The 19,341-nt window shown below is 48.3% G+C and overlaps 2 protein-coding genes across 11 annotated transcripts in view; both read left to right on the plus strand.

Moving 5' to 3' along the window:
- The first annotated feature begins 27 nt into the window (after positions 1-27).
- On the plus strand, positions 28-9,893 carry MRPS15 (mitochondrial ribosomal protein S15). 5 transcript variants are annotated; one of them, XM_045374441.3, is made up of 8 exons: positions 28-250; positions 552-591; positions 2,228-2,303; positions 3,067-3,115; positions 3,589-3,673; positions 7,018-7,076; positions 9,286-9,477; positions 9,742-9,893. In XM_045374441.3, exons 1-8 carry the CDS (start codon positions 131-133, stop codon positions 9,877-9,879), a joined length of 759 nt encoding a protein of 252 aa, XP_045230376.1. In that variant the 5' UTR covers positions 28-130; the 3' UTR covers positions 9,880-9,893. The 5 variants fall into 5 exon arrangements, with proteins under 5 accessions (XP_045230376.1, XP_073868246.1, XP_005544005.1 ...); XM_074012145.1 differs by having other exon boundaries at positions 28-248; positions 547-591; positions 3,067-3,180; XM_005543948.5 differs by having other exon boundaries at positions 28-248; positions 547-591.
- A 5,285-nt stretch (positions 9,894-15,178) lies between these two features.
- The window catches only part of OSCP1 (organic solute carrier partner 1), a 32,911-nt gene continuing 28,748 nt past the window's right edge, over positions 15,179-19,341 (plus strand). For 4 of the 6 annotated variants that reach the window (XR_012422563.1, XM_005543949.4, XM_005543950.4 and 1 more), the window contains exon 1: positions 15,179-15,369. Coding sequence is in view for 4 of the 6 variants with exons in the window: in XM_005543949.4 (XP_005544006.1) it covers positions 15,258-15,369 (112 nt within the window). In the remaining 2 variants the exon portion in view is untranslated. Of the gene's footprint in view, positions 15,370-18,029; positions 18,105-19,341 lie in introns of all 6 variants that reach the window. The other 2 variants (XM_005543951.4, XM_005543952.4) reach the window with 1 other exon arrangement.

Raw genomic sequence — 19,341 nt, forward strand, 5'->3', positions numbered from 1 at the left:
GTCTGCTCCGGTATTGCAACTGCCTCCATTGATCGAGCCTGGGCCAGCATGGCGGCGCCCATGTAACCCGGCCCGCGCCGCAAAGGGAACGACGGCGGCAGCGCGGGCCCCGCGGGGGTTAGAGGTCATCATGCTCAGGGTCGCGTGGAGGGCGCTGAGTTTGATTCGGACCCAGGCGCCAGTCCTCGGGCTGCCGGGCGGTGGAAGCGCCAGGTTTCCTTTCAACCAGCGGGGCCTGCAGCCTCGAAGTGAGGAGCTGAGAAATGGGACGGCGGGCGTAGGGAAACAGGGTTCGGCGGCGATAGGGAATAAGGAAGGACAGCAGTAGGGGAGATGTACAGCGATCAGGATAAGGGGGAAAGGGCGGTTGTTGCGCAAGAGGTGAAACAAGGTGTGAGAGACAAGGAAGGGGTAGGGAAGAAATGGGGCAGCGGTTAGGCCCCGAAGCCCATAAACCGTGGCGGACGGACAATGCGAGAGGCCCAGAAAAGAATTGAGGGTGGACTATTTAAGGAGATGGGCCTCAGCCTTCTCTTTTCTGCGTAGGTCTCCTCCTCCAGGCCGCGCGCGGATATGTCATCCAGAACCCAGGTAGGAGTTCCTGAGGTGGGACTTGGGGCGGAAGAGAGACCTCCTGGAAGGCTGGGGTGGGTAAGGGGACCGATGTGGCGAGTTAGAGCCACTAGATGGGGTGAGCCAGAGGTCCTGAGCAAAAGACTCCACGTCTACCTTATACAAAGCCCTAGGCCTGCTGCCTGTATAGAGAGAGAGGTGTTAAGGGCGGGAGCAGGTGAATGAGTGAAAATGAGCTTGCCAGAGGGAGTGCATGGCTGGCACCACCCAGGCCTACCTAGAGTATGGCACTTTGTGTCTGCGCTTCTGAGATGCAGGATGTAGTTTCCCATTGCAACTCAGTATGTGTAGTAGTTAAGATCCTTCTTATTAGGTAAATGATATGGGGAGAGGTACTTCCTCTTTCTGATTCTTATTTCTAAAATGAGTGTGAAAGTATCGATTTGCAAGGATTGTTAGGATTCAGCGATAATACATGAAAAGCATCCTTAACACTGTGCTCAATTAAACATATTAGTAGTATATATTAGAATTTATTATCCGGGGCCGGATGCAGTGGCTTACGCCTGTAATCTCAACACTTTGGGAGGCCGAGGTGGGTGGATCACTTGAGTTCAGGAGTTCGAGACCAGCCTGGCCAACATGGTGAAACCTCCTCTCTACTAAAAATACAAAAAAAAAAAAAAAGCCGGGTGTGGTAGCGTGCGCCTTTAATCCCAGCTACTCAAGAGGCTGAGGCAGGAGAATCGCTTGAACCTGGGAGGTGGAGGTTGCAGTGAGCCGACCATGCCACTGCACTCCACCCTGGGTGACAGAGCGAGACTCCATCTCAAAAAACAAAAAAAGAAAAAGAAATTATTGGCTGGACATGGCCCCAACATTTTGGGAGGCCAAGGCTGGAGGATCACTTGAGGCCAGAAGTTCAAGACCAGCCTGAGCAACATAGCATGACCCAGTCTCTACAAAAAATAAAATAAGTAGAATTTATTGCTATTAATATGTTTGTGATATAATTTTTTTTTCTGCCTCCCTATCAGAACCAACTTGAGCTGTTACAGACAGAAGAGGCCCGTTAATGTTATTTGCATAGCAGGGTCTGACTGGAGAGGATAAGTCCATCCACCCTATGCCTCTTTCTCATCTCCAAGGGATAGCAGGGGTGCACACACCCAGACTGAGGTTCTCCTGTGATCTCTACCTGGTGCTTACATTTCAGGCATCGTACAGCTAGCTGCCTTTCCTCAACCCCCTTAATTCATTCATGCAGTCAGCCAGCAAGTGTTTGCTGAGTGCCTAGTCTAGGCTGAGCCATGGGTCAGACTATGGTGGATTCCAAAGGAGTCAAACTCTGTCCTGTCTGCAGGAGGACCCATCCTAGTGGGGGATCTGAGAACTGTAGAGCCAGATAGGTGTGTGAAAGGTGCAGGCACAGTGTAGGGTCTTGGGAAAAGCCACCTACTCCCAGCATGAAATATCAAAGCAGGTGCCCACAGAGTTTGCAGAGGAGAAGCTGAGCCCAGAGATATGCAGTGCTTTGCTTGAGACCCTGGATGTCCCTTCTGGAGTTGGAGAGTGGGTGAGAAGAGCCAGGTCTGGGAGGGTGGGCAGCGAGAGTTGACTCTGGGTGTTTTCTATCCCCATATTTATTTGACAGCCCAGCCTGGGCAGAATGATGACCCACCTCCTTCTACACTGCTCAAAGACTACCAGAATGTCCCTGGAATTGAGAAGTAAGCAGGAAGAAACCTAGTAGAGGAGGCAGGGGGCCTGGGAGGATTGTCGGGGAGTGGGAAAGACGGTGGCTTTGAAACTTGGCTTGCTGTAGCTGAAGCTTGATCTAGAAGGAGGCAGGGGCCCAGGTGTGGTGAGGGTGGGTGGTCAGCAAGGCAGATGGCACTCATGAAGCTCGGCTACTTGGGGGTTTTTTTGTACTCTGAACACCCTGTACCACTAGATTCCAAAGAGCTAACATACTTCACAGGTCTTTGTAGAAATCTCTTCTCTTGTTCCTCACAAAAGCTGTATGTCTCCATTTTATAAATTTTCAAGCTGCCCGGTGTCATACAGTTCTAAGGGGCAGAGCTAGAGTTTGAATCCAGGGCTGACTGACACCAAAGCCAGAGGCCCTCTGCTCAGCTCCTGTCCAGTGTGGTGGGAGCTCTTCAGTCCCTCCCACTGTGCAATTTAACTTGAAATGTCTCAAAACAGATCGAACCATGTTGTAGCTAAAATGGAAATCCTCTCCTTGGCCTCCCTATGATGAGACCGAAACAGTCGAGCTGACAGCCCCAATTTCTATAGTTTTCAGCCCAGCAAGCCAGATCCACACTGACTTTTAATTTCTGGGAAATGGCTCCCCACCTCCAGGGAGATTCATTTGCTACAGAAGGAATTTTTCAATCATCTTTGCTTTTCAAACTAAAATGAACCAGCATTGCTTTCCTCTCCCCTTCTCCCCCCTATGTCTGTCTCATTGCTGTGGTTTTTCCACAGGGTTGATGATGTCGTGAAAAGACTCTTGTCTTTGGAAATGGCCAACAAGGTGAGCAGCCTCTGCCAAGCCTCAGCCTCCCGCAGTCTTCTCCTCTGGGACTCCCTCCTACCCTGGTTAGCACCCCCCATCTCATGCTTCTCCAGTCACAGCACTTAGCCCATTGTCATTCTGTGTCCACTTGTCAATATCCCTAGACAGAGCATCTTCAGGGCAGGGACACTTTTGTTCCCCCACCATACCCCTAGCACCTGACAAACAGGTGCTCAGTGAATGAATGAATGAATGAGCAAGCTTTGGGGACATTCATGCAACAAGTCATTTCCCCTGTCAGTGGCTTTGGCTTTGGGCTCACCTGGATGTGGACAGCCATGTGGTTGGTCAAGGCCACAGTGAGCAGAGTGAAGTCAGGCCCTGAGCCTTATGGCCCTAGTTGCTATAACTGTAGCCAGGGTCCTTGAGGGGAAGAGGGCTAGTTCTTAGAGGGTGGGAGACTCCACAAATTTTCTTTGTCTCTTCAACAGAAGGAGATGCTAAAAATGAAGCGAGAACAGTTGATGAAGAAGATTGATGCAAACCCGGAGGACACCAGATCCCTGGAGGCTCGAAGTTGGTCGGGGACCCTTGGGGAGTAGGGGGTGTAGGGAAGCCTGCTAGCTGGGACCTGATCTAGGGCTCTTGTCTACAGCACATGCACATGGGCTTGGGAAAGGGAGAGATATGACCTAGGGCAATGAAAACGACCCTGTATCCCGAGCTCTGATGCTGAAGTCAATGCCCAGTTGGACCTTGTACCTCTGTGTGAGCTTGCGTAAGTCACCAACCCTCTCTCGGAGCACCTGCTTCCTCATCTGGAAATGGGGGAATAAGGGAGAGCAGAGCAGAGGTAATGTTACCCACCTCATGGCAGCACTGTGAGAGGCAGCCAGGGGATGTAAACACACCTTGGAAACTAAAGCTCACGATGTATGATAATAGTAAGACTAGACTGGGCGTGGTGGCTCACGCCTTTAATCCCAGCACTTTGGGAGGCCGAGGCAGGTGGATCACGAGGTCAGGAGATAAAGACCATCCTGGCTAACGGTGAAACCCATTCTCTACTAAAAATACAAAAAGTTGGCCGGGCGCGGTGGCTCAAGCCTGTAATCCCAGCACTTTGGGAGGCCGAGACGGGCGGATCACGAGGTCAGAAGATCGAGACCATCCTGGTTAACACGGTGAAACCTCGTCTCTACTAAAAAAAAATACAAAAAACTAGCCGGGCGAGGTGGCGGGCGCCTGTAGTCCCAGCTACTCCGGAGGCTGAGGCAGGAGAATGGCGTAAAAACCCGGAAGGCGGAGCTTGCAGTGAGCTGAGATCCGGCCACTGCACTCCAGCCTGGGCGACAGAGCGAGACTCCGTCTCAAAAAAAAAAAAAAAAAAAAATACAAAAAGTTGGCTGGGCGTGATGGCTCACGCCTGTAATCCCAGCACTTTGGGAGGCCGAGGCAAGCGGATCATGAGGTCAGGAGATCAATACCATCCTGGCTAATATAGTGAAACCCCGTCTCTACTAAAAATACAAAAAATTAGCCAGGCACTGTGGCAGGTGCCTGTAGTCCCAGCTACTCGGGAGGCTGAAGCAGGAGAATGGCCTGAACCCAGGAGGCGGAGCTTGCAGTGAGCCAAGATCATACCACTGCACTCCAGCCTGGGAGACAGAGCAAGACTCCATCTCAAATAAATAAACAAATATATAAATAAAATTTAAAAACAAAACAAAAAAAATACAAAAAATTAGCCAGGCATGGTGGCGGGCGCCTGTAGTCCCAGCTACCCAGGAGGCTGAAGGAGGAGAATGGCATGAATCCAGGAGGTAGAGCTTGCAGTAAGCCAAGATCTCGCCACCGCACTCCAGCCTGGGCAACAGAGCGAGACTCAGTCTCAAAAATATAAAAAAAATAATAGTAAGACTAACATTTACTGAACCCTCATGTGCCAGACAGACACCATTTTGCATTCCCAAGGGAATAATGTTCCTACTTTGGTTCAGGCTGGAACTGGCAGTAGTCCTCATTAGATGTGAGTGAAAAGCGCCACCATTTCCTTCTCTCGTTGGGTGCAGTTTCTCTTCATTGCCCACTGAGGTAGACTAGTGGACCTGCAGAGGGCCTGCCCACTTTCTTTCCTTTGCTATTGGCTTATATTACAGCCGCCTCCTCCTCTTCCACCCTCCTGCCTTCATTCTTTTCTTCTTCCTGTGCCAGGGATTAAAGTCTGGTGAGTTCATCTTGGATACTAAAACCCCACTGAGAACTGGACTCCAGGGTCCTCCAAAGCCCCTTTTGAGAAGATGAGTTTCAGTCCCCCTTGCCCTGCTGAAGCCCTGGGCTAGGGACCAGCTCAGCCACAAAAGGCCTGCTTATCTTTCCTCATCTGTTTCTTCATTATCACTACTGAAATCCCCAGGTTGGCAGGAACAAATGGCCTGGACTGGCAAGGTGGTTACTGGGGTCCTCTTTAAGCACAGGTTTTGATTCTTTTTTTTTGTTTTTGAGTCTGGGTCTCGCTCTGTCACTCAGGCTGGAATGCCGTGGCAGGCGTGAGCATGGCTCACTACAGCTCGACTTCTGGGGCTCAGCAATTCTCCTACCTCAGGCTCCCGAGTAGCTGGGACCAAAGACGTGCACGACCATGTCAAGCTAATTTTTATGGTTTTGGTAGAGACAGGATTTCCCCATATTGCCCAGGCTGATCTCAAACTCCTGAGCTCAAGCAGTTCACCCACGTCAGCCTCCCAAAGTGCTGGGATCATAGGCATGACCACCACACCAGGCCCACAGGCGTCACTTCTGCCTTTCCATTAATAGTCAGTTTTCTGAATGCCAGTTGCTTCTAGCATAGTGTCTGCTCTAGAGAACCCCTCAGGAACCAAGGCCCATCTTTCTGTGTTATTCCACTCTACACCTAAGTTGTTGTGATGGAGCCATGTGGTCAGAGTCAGGGTTCCCACTGCACTTTCTGCAGTGCTCCCAGAACTCAATATGTGTACTGGGAAGGGCCTGCTGTCGTGCAGCCTCTTTTGGGGCCAGCTTCTGCTTTTGCTCCCATCTTTGCAGTACAGGGGGTAAATTAAACAAGAGGATGCCTGAACGAAGGATATTCTGGGTTCTTGAGAGACAAGTGGGAGCTGATAATTCTGAAAATTCATTAGTCAAAGCATGGAGATAAAGGTGGCAGCAGGAAGGGGAGAGGCAAGGAGTAGACCCGTGACAGTTTTAGAATCTTATTTGCGCCAAAGTACTTTACTGCATTGGCTTGGACCTCTAGAACAATGTTGAATTGTTAACCATGATAGCATTGTATCCTAGTCTAATTCCTTAATTGAATGGCTAGTCTTACCATTAAGAATGCTATTTGCAGCTGGGCATGGTGGCGCACGCCTGTAATCCCATCACTTTGGGAGGCCGAGGCAGGTGGATCACTTGAATTCAGGAGTTTGAGACCAGCCTGGCCAACATGGTGAAACCCCGTCTCTACCAAAAATACAAAAGTTAGCCATGCCTGGTGGCGGGCGCCTGTAAGCTCAGCTGCTCTGGAGGCTGAGGCAAGAAAATCGCCTAAACCTGAGAGGCAGAGGTTGCAGTGAGTCGAGATCGCACCACTGCACTCCAGCCTGGGCAACACAGCGAGACTCCATCTCAAAAAAAAAAAAAAATGCTATTTGCTATGATTTTTGGATGATATCTTTATAATATTAAGGGATGTCCCTTCCTTGGATTTTGCTTTTTAAAGGAAAGGTAACATCTAAGATAAGCCTTTGAAATCTTGAAATTCAGAGTGCTTTGGGATTTATAGAGAGCTGTACAGAGCATTGGTGATTGTTATTCCTTGAGTTCTTAAAACGTAACCCAGGCCTGGGCCCTTCCTTCCTCTGTGCCCAACTCTCATCCTCTGTGGTTTGTGGTTTCAGTTGTTGCCTTGTCCGTCAAGATCCGCAGTTATGAAGAACACATGCAGAAACATCGAAAGGTAAACTCTGGGCGTCATTCGCAGTTAAACAGCAGCAGCCTGGGGGAAAGGGGTCTGGAGGGGAAGGGCTCTGGGTCCAGAGAAGGAGGCTTAGAAGCCAGTGGGCTGTAGCACCAGAGTGCCCACCCCTCAGCTCCTGTGGGAAAAATGCTTCCCTCCTGCCTTCAGAGGACTTGGAGCCTTACAAGACCATGCTGAGTGTCACCAGCGGTTAAGAACACAAACTTTAGAGCATGTTCACTATGTCTGGCACATGCTGAGTGCTCAGTAAATATTTGTTGAATGCATGAATGGAGTCAGATTGCCCTGGGTTCAAATCCCAGCTCTGCCACTTGCACTTAACTAGCTCTGTGATGTTAGCCAGGTCTCAGCCTCAGTTCTCTTTTCAGTAAGATGGAGATCATATGAATACCTGCTCACAGGATTGCAAGGATTATGTGAAATAATAGTAATAGGCCGGGCGCGGTGGCTCAAGCCTGTAATCCCAGCACTTTGGGAGGCCGAGACGGGCGGATCACGAGGTCAGGAGATCGAGACCATCCTGGCTAACATGGTGAAACCCCGTCTCTACTAAAATATACAAAAAACTAGCCGGGCGAGGTGGCGGGCGCCTGTAGTCCCAGCTACTCGGGAGGCTGAGGCAGGAGAATGGCGTGAACCCGGGAGGCGGAGCTTGCAGTGAGCTGAGATCCGGCCACTGCACTCCAGCCTGGGCGGCAGAGCAAGACTCCGTCTCAAAAAAAAAAAAAAAAAAAAAAAAGAAATAATAGTAATAGCCAATGTGATGCATATAAAGTCTTTAGGCCCTGTGCTAAATACTTCACATGCATGCATCTTCTTTGACTCTCATGACTGTCTTTCTTTCCCATCTTAATGAGGAAGAATCTAGTCATGGAGTGATTAAGTTATTCCTCAAGGTAGACCCGCTGGGAGGTGATGTGCTGAGACCTTGAAACAAGGCAGTTTTGCTCCGAGGCTCATATTCTTTTTTTTTTTTTTTGAGACGGAGCCGCGCTCTGTCACCCAGGCTGGAGTGTAGTGGTGCGATCTCGGCTCACTGCAACCTCCGCCTCCCAGGTTCAAGCAATTCTCCTGTCTCAGCCTCCTGAGTAGCTGGGACTACAGGCACGTGCTACCACGCCCAGCTAATTTTTTGTATTGTTAGTAGAGATAGAGTTTCACCTGTTAGCCAGAATAGTCCCGATCTCCTGACCTCATGATTTGCCCGCCTCAGCCTCCCAAAGTGCTGGGATTACAGGCGTGAGCCACCGTCCCCAGCCATATTCTTAACCATTGTACCATATCTCAGCACAGTGTCTGGCACAAAGCTGCTGTAATTAGGCAAATGTTGTTATTTTCTTTTTCTTTTTTTTTCTTTTTTTTTTTTGAGACCGAGTCTCACTCTGCCGCCCAGGTTGGAGTGCAGTGGCGCCATCTCGGCTCACTGCAAGCTCCGCCTCCCGGGTTCATGCCATTCTCCTGCCTCAACCTCCTGAGTAGCTGGAAGTACAGGCGCCCACCACCACGCCCGGCTAATTTTTTGTAGAGACGGGGTTTCACCGTGTTAGCCAGGATGGTCTCAATCTCCTGACCTCGTGATCCACCTGCCTCACCTCCCAAAGTGCTGGGATTACAGGCCTGAGCCACCGCGCCCGGCCAATGCTGTTATTTTTAATAAACACATGATTGTGAATACCGACTAGTCCAGCACCATGCCTGGCACTTCAGTGTTCCCTGGAGCCTGCTTCTTAGAGATCACAGTTTCGCTTATTTGGGGTGTGGAACAGCAGTCCTGTTGCAGAAGTCCCTCACAGGGCAGCAGCCAGCTGTGGGTAGGCATTTCCAGGAAGAGCACAAGGCCTTCCCTCCTCTCTACCCCAGCTGACAGTTTGCTAAGCTGTGGAGAGTCTGAGTGGGTGGTGTAGGAGAAAGAGCATGAGATTTGAAGTCAGACCAATAGATAGAGATTCAAGACCCTATCTCAGCACTCACAGTTCTAAGGACCTTTTGTGAATCAGATCACATCTTTAAACCTTTGTTTTCTCATCTGTAAAATGGGAATAACATGACAATACCTCCCTCAGAATTGCATTAATATTTGCATAAGATTACTGAGAAATTTCAATGAAATGATAAAATGACCATTGTTTGTTAATGTAAACAATAGTAACACTTATATAATACTAAAAGTAATGCGAATCTCTTACAGGACAAAGCCCACAAACGCTATCTGCTGATGAGCATTGACCAGAGGAAAAAGATGCTCAAAAACCTCCGTAACACCAACTATGATGTCTTTGAGAAGATCTGCAGGGAGCTGGGGATTGAGTACACCTTCCCTCCTCTGTATTACCGAAGAGCCCACCGCCGATTCGTGACCAAGAAGGCTCTGTGCATTCGGGTATGAGTCAGAATTGCTGCTTTGCTTGGCCCCACTCAGGAACTGGGATGGAGGAAGCAGACGGGAGGGGTCATCTGTTTCTGTTAGAGGCATGGAACTGGTCCCAGGCCCTGGAATGGATCCAGGGAGGTCACAGGAGGCCACCAACCCCATGGAGAAAGGCTGGGGTTACCATCTGGGGGAGATAGTTCCCACCCCACCTGTTCCAAGTCTGAGGTTTTGCACAGGATTACAAGGTCTTTTTCTGCCCCTTTTCACCCCCAGGTTTTCCAGGAGACTCAAAAGCTGAAGAAGGAAAAAAGAGCCTTAAAGGCTGCAGCAGCAGCCCAAAAACAAGCAAAGCAGAGGAGCCCAGACAGCCCTGCCAACACTGGACCAGAGACACTCAAAGACAGCCAATAAATTCTGTTTAATCATTTCTGTCTGTCTTGAAGAATGATAGGAGAGATGATGGGGCTCTTTTTGGCCTGAGGAGGAGGAGGAATTTATTCTTTCATTCAGCTCTGAGATCCCAGAGTTGTCTGAGGCAGAGTCCCTGCCTCACCCACCAGAGGACACACACTCATGACATGCTTCCCACATACTCATACAAACAAGTACCTGTCATCCAGGTGACGTGTGTCAGTGAGGCAAGACAGAGCACTTGACAGCAAAATGGAAGTGTGGCCGGCTGGGTGGGAAGAACTGCTGTAGGAGCTGCCTTCTGGACTGGGTCCTAAAGGATGAGTAGGAAGGAGTTCACTATATAGAGACAGAAAGGGAAGGCCTCCTGGGCAGAAGGAATTGCAAGTACAAAGGCAAGGAAGTCTAGAGAGACATGCTGTATTCAGAGAACGGGGAGAATGAGAAATAAACCTTGAAAGGTAAGCTGAAGCTGAGGTGTGAGAGGCTTTATATGGTAAGCTGAGAAGATTGTACACTGTCCACTAGGGAGTGAGGAGACAGTTCAAGTTTTAAAACTGAAGGAGTGATGGTAGTAACACATCTGTGTTTTAGATAGTTAAGCAACAGCTGTGTGGAAGGTAGGAGGAGAGATCACAGCAGTGTACTGGGGCTGGGGGATATCAGTGTTCACATAGAGAATCTGATCAAAACTACAAGTCCTATCCCCAGGAAACTGTACATATGCAAAGCATTGCTTATAAATTCTAGGGAGTTACGGATAACCTCTTCCCCATAAAGCCCATCCATTTATACCAGTTAAGTGCCAACGCCTTGAAGCCTGAGCATGCTTGGTATGTCTGAAGAACCTAAGGAAGACAGTGTGTCTAAAACAGAACAAAGAGAATAGAAGACATAAGATCAGAGGGGTGGGTAAATACCAGGTGATGTAGAGCTTTCTGGGTGTCTCAGCCTGCCATAACAAAATACTACAGGTGACTTCAGAGGATTTTTATCGAGTTCATTTTTTCACCGTTCTGGAGGCCGGGGATTCTAAGATCAGAGTACCAGCCAATTCAATTTCAGGTGAGGACTCTTCCTAGCTTGGAAAGGCCACCTTCTCAATGTCATCGCATGGCCTTTCCCTTGGTCCATGCACTGGGGAGAGCTCACCCTCTTACAAGGCCACTGATCCCGTCATGAGGGCTGTACTCATGACCTTATCTAACCCTAGTTAACTCTGAGAAGCCCCATCTCTAAATACTGTAACATTGGAGTTAGGGCTTCAACATATGAATTTGGTGGGGGACACATTCGGCCCATAACACTGGAGAAGTACGTTGGACCTCACTCTGGGAAGGGAAGCCACTGAGGAAAGCCAAAAGGAGAAAGGTGTGTTAAAGTGCTATCCAAAAAGTAGTTGGAAGATTAGATCTAGGACTCAGTAGAGAGGTCTGGACTGGTTTGCGAGTTGTTGGGTGGTTGAACCCATGGGTATAAGTGAAACTACAGGGATGGAGTATATAAGAAAAAAGGGCCATGTCTGGATGAGAAGGATGATCCCTGAGAGCTTAGCCTAAGAAGGAGCAGCTGAGCTGGAGGAGAAGGTGAAGTAGGGGTAGAACAGAGCCTGGGTGTCTGCAGAAGCAGAAATGAGAGGCTCAGAACTGAAGATCCACTATTCAGATATCACTTCCAGGAATTGTAGGGAAGGCCTTTAATGGGGCAGGACTTCCAAGTGGCCACGGCTGCTTGGAGGTACTGTGTCAGAGGGCCAGGTGCTAACAGTTAAGGGGGCTAGCCCAGGGAAAGGAAAGAAAAAGGAACACGTTTTAATGGATCAGGCCCTACTACAAAGGCATTTGTGTGTTTCTGTTGGTTTGGCTGGTTGTTTTTTTAGAGACAGGCTCTTGCTCTGTTGCCCCGACTGCAGTACAGTAGCGATCATAGTTCACTAACTTCAAATTCTTGGGCTCAAGCAATCCTCTTGCCTCCTCCTAAGTAGCCAGGACTATAGGTGTAAGCTAAGTGCGCTTGGCTAATTTTTTTATTTTTTGTAAAGACAGGGTCTCACTATGTTGCCCAGGTTACCCAAACTCCTGGCCTCAAGCAATCCTTGGCCTCCCAAATGCCTTGGCTTCCCAGAGTGCTGGGATTACAAGTGTGAGCCGCTGCATCTGGTCAAAAGGCATTGTTTTAACTGCTGCCTTAAGCACATTATCTAATATTCACAGCCACCTTTACTCTGCACGCTGGCTAATTATCCTCATTTTAGCCATGAGAGATGAGTCATGAGAGAACTGAGACTCAGAGAGGTTAGGTAACTTGTCCAAATTCCTATAGCTGGGAAGAGAAAGGTCTAGGATTCAAAGCTGGCTCTGTCTTTACTCCAGAGCCTATATCCTGTTCACTATACCACACTGCTTAGGGACCAAGAAAAAGGTCTGAGAAGCAAAGGGAAGAGTCTACACTATAGCAAACTCAAATGCTTTTAGGAGCAAGGCAGGTAACAAAAATGCATGAAGGCCTAACATGAAGTAATGATGCTAAGGTGTTTATTACATTCCTATCCTAGTTGTATTCCCTTTTATTTATTTATTTTTATTTTTTTGAGACAGAGTTTTTGCTCTATCCTCCAGCCTGGAGTGCAGTTGTGCAATCTCGGCTCACTGCAACCTCCCCATCCCACGTTCAAGCAATTCTCCTGCCTCAGCCTCCACAGTAGCTAGGTTTACAGGTGTGCGCCACCACACCTGGCAAAGTAGAGACGGTGTTTCACCATGTTAGCCAGGCTAGTCTTGAACTCCTGTCTTGAACTCCTGACCTCAAGTGATCCGCCGGCCTTGGCCTCCCAAAGTGCAGGGATTACAGGCGTGAGCCACTGCACCTGGCCTGTATTCCCTTTTAAAACAGAGCACAGAGCAGGCAAAATAACCAAATTAAACAAAGCCCTGGGCCGCCAGCAATGGGATACTGTATAATCCTGATGCTGAGATATCAGTTAAGGGAGGACCAAAAAGTATTCATGGTGAAGCAGTTTCAGTGAGGTTCAGGGAGCATAATACCAGTTGCAATGAGGTGGGGAGTGAGGATGTTAAGGAAGTTCCAGTTGTGAGTGTTGTCAACTCGTTCAAAACACTTCACTGGGAAGGAAAGGAAGGAAAACAGACTAGCAGAGATATGAGATGGAAGGAGAATGTTAATATAGGAAGGACTTGAGCTCAGTTATGGCAGGGCAAGACTTTCCAGTGGTGTGGTTATGAGGAAGAGGCAGCCTGCTGATGAGTTCAACTGGACTGGGGGCGAGGAGGTGGCCAGGTGCAAGAGATGGCTCTAAAAAGGTAGTTGGCCGGGTATAGTGGCTGTAACCTGAAATCCCAACAACTAAGGAGTCTGAGGTGGGAGAATCACTTGAGGCCAGGAGTTTTAGGTTGCAGTGAGCCACCAGGGTGCCACTGCATTCCAACCTTGGGCAACAAAGTAAGACCCCCATCTTTAAAAAAAAAAAAAAAGGTAGCTGGAGCCAGTGGAGAGCCTGGAATGCCATGCCAAGGCATCAAGGCTGTGATCTGGCAATCAGTAGGAAACCACTGAAGGGATGTGTCATGTTGAAAGTGATGTTGGCCGGGCATGGTGGCTCATGCCTGTAATCCCAACACTTTGGGAAGCCGAGGCGGGCAGATCACCTGAGGTCAGGAGTTCGAGACTAGTCTGGCTAACATGATTAAACCCCATCTCTATTAAAAATACAAAATTAGCGGGCATGGTAGCCTAGCCCATGCCTGTAATCCCAGCTTACTCAGGAGGCTGAGGTAGAAGAATCGCTTGAAACCAGGAGGCGGAGGTTGCAGCGAGCCAAGATCGTGCCATTGCACACCAGCCTGGGCAACAAGAGTGAAACTCTGTCTCAAAAAAAAAAGTGATGTCTTCTGACATTTAGCTTAGCAGCCAGTGCAGGGTAGAAAAGAGAAAAGAACAGTAATACAGAGGAACATAGCAATACAGACAGAAAAACAAATGAAGGGATGAATGAAAAAAAGGTATTGAAGGAAAAAGCATAATATGATGACTGGTAAGGACCCAGGGAAACAGATTTGAAAGCCAAGGCCCAAGTTTCAAGTTTGAGTAGCTGGAGGTTCCGAAAGATAATTAGTAGGTTTTGGAAGTACTGAAACTTACAGAAATGGTTGTTCATCAGAGTACAAATGTACAGCAGATGGCAAAAAGTAATCCTGGAGCTCAAGATGAAGGTGAAGAAGGGAGTCACTGCCCTCAAAGAGAAATGGTTGGGCCGGGCGTGATAGCTCACGTCGAGGCGGGCAGATCACTTGAGGTCAGGAGTTCCAGACCAGCCTAGCCAACATGGTGAAACCTCGTGTCTACTGAAAATACAAAAATTAGCCGAGCATGGTGGCGGGCGCCTGTAATCCCAGCTACTAGAGAGGCTGAGGCAGGAGAATCGTTTGAACCCTGAAGGGTGGAAGTTGCAATGAGCCAAGATCGCGCCACTGCACTCCAGCCTGGGCGACAAAAACAAAACTCCGTATCAAAAAAAAAAAAAAAAAGAAAAAAAAAGAAAAGAAAAAGAAAAAAGGAAAGAAAAGAAAAAAAGAAATGGTTGGAAGGCCTTTGGAACAGCGTCGAGAAGGGAACTTCACAGAGCCCCCAGGGCGCATCCTCTGGGAGCCGGACACACGGGGACGGACGGGACCGGTTTGCTTCATGGAGTATGAAACCAGGAGGGGCTTCACTTCAAGTAAACTTCTGGGAGGCGATGCAAACGACTCAGGACTTCTGATCCTTCCCCCATCTAAAAGAAAAGTCAGTTACCATTTTTACTGAGTGCTTTCGGGGCCTTTCCACGATCTCACTGATTCCTCTCAGCCGCCCTGTGATGTGAATGCCAGCTCCATGTTACGTAAGAGGAAGCCAAGGCTCAAACCCTGCCCGAAGTCACACAGCAAGACATCACGAGCCGTGATTCCAACCCAGGTCCGTCTGACCCGAGTCTGCTCTAATGCCCTTCTGCCTGGGCTTTTCTCTCCTGTAGGCACCTGAGGCCCCGCGCCAGCGGCCGGGGTCCCGAGCTCCGGGCTAGCTGTGTCAACACCACCCCCAGACCATGGCCCGGCCCGGCCTTCGCCCTTCCGAAGGAAAGACCTAGTCTCAGAAGCACAGCTCTCCAGTCACGGCCAACGCCCCCTCGGGAGGGTCCGCCACCCAGACCAATTAGCGCCCGACCTCAGGGCACCTCCCACCAAACCGCCTTCTGATTGGCTAGCTTTTCCCGTTGCGGCGTTGCCCCAGCAACCAGACTATTGGGACGCTGCGGCCTGGCCTCCAGGCCACTGGCTACCTAACCCCGGGGCTCTTCACCAGCCCCGCTCGTTTCCAGCACTATGTCGGTGCGGACGCTACCGCTGCTCTTCTTGAACTTGGGCGGGGAGATGCTTTACATCCTGGACCAACGGCTGCGGGCCCAGAACATCCCGGGAGACAAGGCCCGCAAAGGTGAGAGGCCCCCTGCCCGCTCCGCCAGACCCGCAGCCCGCAGCCCCGCCCTTTCATCATCGCCCTAACACCCACAGCCAGACCTGCACTCCTACACACTTCACTCTTATAACCAGGGACCTTTCTTACAAGCCACATCCATTTGGAGCCCCTCAGGAGTCAAATCCCCCAAAAGCTCTTTTCACAGCAGAAGAGCTTAATACTCCCAATGGACACTAGGGTACCTGATCTACCTAATTTCCCCATTTCTTCAAATGAGAGGTGATTTCCCGGTATCTCTTGTCAATCAGTCCCTTCCAAATGTAGGAGTCCCAGCTGCCCACCATCTGGTATCATACCCGTTGCTAGACCAAGCGTCCTCTTTACTCCCAAGGAACAGGTTCTGATTCTTTTTTTTTTTTTTTTTTTTTTTTTTTTTGAGACAGAGTCTCGCTCTGTCGCCCAGGCTGGAGCGTGTGGCACGATCTCGGCTCACTGCAACCTCTGCCTCCTGGGTTCCAGCGATTCTCGTGCCTCAGCCTCCCAAGTAGCTGGGATTATAGGCATGCACCACCACGCCCAGCTAATTTTTGTATTTTTAGTAGAGATGGGTTTCACCATGTTTCCCAGGCTGGTCTCGAATTCCTGGACTCAAGTGATCCGCCTGCCTCGGCCTTCCGAAGTACTGAGATTACAGGCATGAGCCACCGCGCCCGGCCCAGGTTCTGATTCTTCATTCCTTTATGGTAGTATCTTACCACATAAGCTGGAGATTGGTCTTACTCATCTCAGAAGTACTTCTAGAAATTTGGGATTCTAAAAAAATATAGAAAAATATGAAAAAAATAAGAAAGTTATAACTCTCTCAAGTGTTGGAGGGGAATACAATTGTGAAAATAATATGAGAGCTTCAAAAATGCAAAATCTGGCTCCTATGGACACCACACTAATCCCCAGAAAAATGATGACTCAGAACACTCTGCCACTCTGTTCTTTTTCCTCTTTTCCTCCCTTCTCGGCAAACAACTTGCTTATACCAAATTTCCTAGGATTAATTATGAAGGAAATATTATATTTCAAAGTAGAGGAGGAAAAGTTGAAAAGGCAATTGATATGGCCGCCAGTTAAAACATTCTCTCAGGGCTGGGCGCGGTGGCTCACGCCTGTAATCCCAGCACTTTGGGAGGCCGAGGCGGGCGGATCACAAGGTCAGGAAATCGAGACCACGGTGAAACCCCGTCTCTACTAAAAATAGAAAAAATTAGCCGGGCGCAGTGGCGGGCGCCTGTAGTCCCAGCTACTCGGGAGGCTGAGGCAGGAGAATGGCGTGAACTCGGGAGGCGGAGCTTGCAGTGAGCCCAGATTGCGCCACTGCACTCCAGCCTGGGCGACAGAGCGACACTCCGTCTCAAAAAAAAAAAAAAAAAAAAAAAAAAATTCTCTCCATTAATCTTTGTATGCTCAATTGATGTTCAACATACATATTCAGATGCTAAGCATACATATTCAGATATTAACTATTGTGTGTATGTGACTGAGTCCAAGTCCATGCATAAAAGCTAAAAATAACTCCCTATAACATAACCCCCCATTCATTCTGCACATTGCTGCCAGTGAGTTTTCTAAAATGCGTATCTGTCCATGCTTGCCCCTGCCTAAAACCCTTTGTCAACTTTCCACTGCCGTCTGGGTTAAGACCTTTTTGCACAGGCCATTTCAGGGCCCTTCCTGATCTGATCTCTGTCTTCCTCTGCAGTCCCTTCTTCTACCACTGCCTGCCTCCTGTTTCCCAGTAATACCAAACGGCTCATAGATCTCCGCTTAAACCATGTTTGTTCGTGTTTCTGTGCTAGTAATTCCCATCCCTACATTCTTCCTCTTCGATCTTGCATTATTCGGCTTAAGAATCATCTCCTTCAGGAAGCCCCCCCATATGCAGAAAGGGCCTGCGCATGCTCTCATAGCACCCTATGCTCCCATAGCACCCCATGCCTGCTCCTTGCTAGCTTATCACTGGCCATACTATACTGAAATGATCTGTGTATATGTCTATCTCCTGCTTGATTGTCTTATTCATCTTTGTACTCCAGCACCTACCATAATTCCTAGACCAGAATAAATTAGTGATCAATAAATGTTTGTTGAACTGATTATCTAAATTGGCAGTTTTATATAGCATTGTTATTTTTTCTGTGAGAGGGTTCTGTTTTCCTTGGTGCCTGTGTGATCAGATTTCATTCAGGCTAGTGGCACCAATGAAGTGACATGCTGGAGTCCTCAGACTGGTAGGTAGTCTGCATCTTGGAAGATAGTGTAAATTAGCAATTAAGAACATACTCTCTGGAGTCTTATAGACCTGGGTCCCAATTCCAGCTTTACTGTTTAACTAATTGCACAACCTTCGGGTGTAACCTCTATAAACCTGTTTCTCCATAAAATGGTAATAATATATATACCTTAAAGCAAAGTTGTAAGGATTGAATGAAATAATGTACTTATTATGTTTAACACAATGAGTAATAGGTATCTTTCAACAGGAAGTCTGAGCAAGGCCCTCTGAATACTAGGGGACAGCTTTACCTTTAGGAGTTATAGCCTTTATTCTGGTTTTGCTAAATATGATTTTAGGGAGTTTCAGCCATCTTTAGTAATTTACATTCGCACACTCATTCATTCCACAGATTTTGACTGAGTGTCAAACACTATGTGAGCTACTGTATGGAGCCTGATGCAGCCCTTCTGGACATTCACTGGAGGTAGGGCTATTGATCAGTCCACTCCAGTAACTGATTCCGGTGACAACAATCAACAATAAAACAATGAAAAATCAAGCACTTACTTTGTACCAAGGGCTTCTCTTAAAAACCTTAATCCTCCCAACTATTGTAACACGTATGTAATATTACTATCCCCATTTTACCGATGGAGAAACTAAGACTAATTTGCCCAGAGTTACATGGCTGATAAGAGGAAAAGTAAAGGATCTGAGCCCAAGGCATCAGGCTCCAAAGCTCATACTGAGCCAATGTCCCCTTAACCACCACTCTACTCTGCTGCCATACCTTGGGGACTATATCAGAATCTTTGTGGGGTTGGTAGGTCAGGAGGAGAGGGAGGAGTTTGAAAAATATATATCCAATATACCCACTGATTTTTATCAAAGCAACGACAAAGTAGTTGGCAGCTGGACATCTGTAGAAGATAGAGTGAGAAAGCAGGGTAGAGAGCATAGGATTCAAAGGACTGAGAAACACTCATGTCTTCCACCTATTCCACCATTTAAAGTTGGTGTGGCTGCAGGAGCGGGAGCCCCTGTAACATATCCCTGTACACAGGAGCCTATAAAACATAGACTTGGTAAACTAGTCCTCTTCGAAGCTTTGAATGGAAATCATATTTCTTCTAGATGTTTTCATTATCTTATATGACTAATTGGTCTCCTGGAGGCCTTCCCAGTTCCCACAAGGCCAAGGCAGATGTTGCAGCTTCCCCTACAATGCAGCCTCTAGTTTAGCATTCAACAGAAAGGAAGTGCTCTCTCTATGGGGCAACTATTGAGTGTTGCATATTGAATGTAGTCTCCTGTTTTAAGCAATGGCGAGAATAATAAAAGCTACCTTTGCCTCTTAAAAAATTGATAAATAAGACCTTATTATATTTTGCTTAAATTCCTCATTTTACAGGAGAGGAAACTGAGGCATGTGGCCACAAAGTGATTTTTCCAAGACAGGTCAATCACAGTGTAGCAGGAGCAACAAAAGGGCAATGGGACTCTGGTTTTATTTTTCTAGTTCCAGTTTAACGACTAGCTCTGCATAGCCGTGGGCCTGCCCCACTCAAAATAGAACTAAAGTGGAGTTGTCACAAATAAGTCATCTGGAGAAATAATAGAAAAAGAGGGTGTTTCTCTTCTCTGGATTCTCAGGAAGAAAGGAGTGGGGGAGCACATAGCACTACAGAGACCCCTGCTGGCGCTCAGCCTGCTTGCCTTGG

Source organism: Macaca fascicularis, chromosome 1 (genome assembly GCF_037993035.2).
Source record: "Macaca fascicularis isolate 582-1 chromosome 1, T2T-MFA8v1.1".
Classification (NCBI taxonomy): Eukaryota; Metazoa; Chordata; class Mammalia; order Primates; family Cercopithecidae; genus Macaca; species Macaca fascicularis.

Excerpts from the sequence above, each read along its gene's own strand:
- MRPS15 (XM_005543948.5), top strand. The coding sequence starts at position 131 with ATGCTCAGGGTCGCGTGGAGGGCGCTGAGTTTGATTCGGACCCAGGCG. Across the intron at positions 3,674-7,017 it reads CAGATCCCTGGAGGCTCGAA|TTGTTGCCTTGTCCGTCAAG; the intron begins GTTGGTCGGGGA and ends TTGTGGTTTCAG. Across the intron at positions 9,478-9,741 it reads AGAAGGCTCTGTGCATTCGG|GTTTTCCAGGAGACTCAAAA; the intron begins GTATGAGTCAGA and ends TTTCACCCCCAG.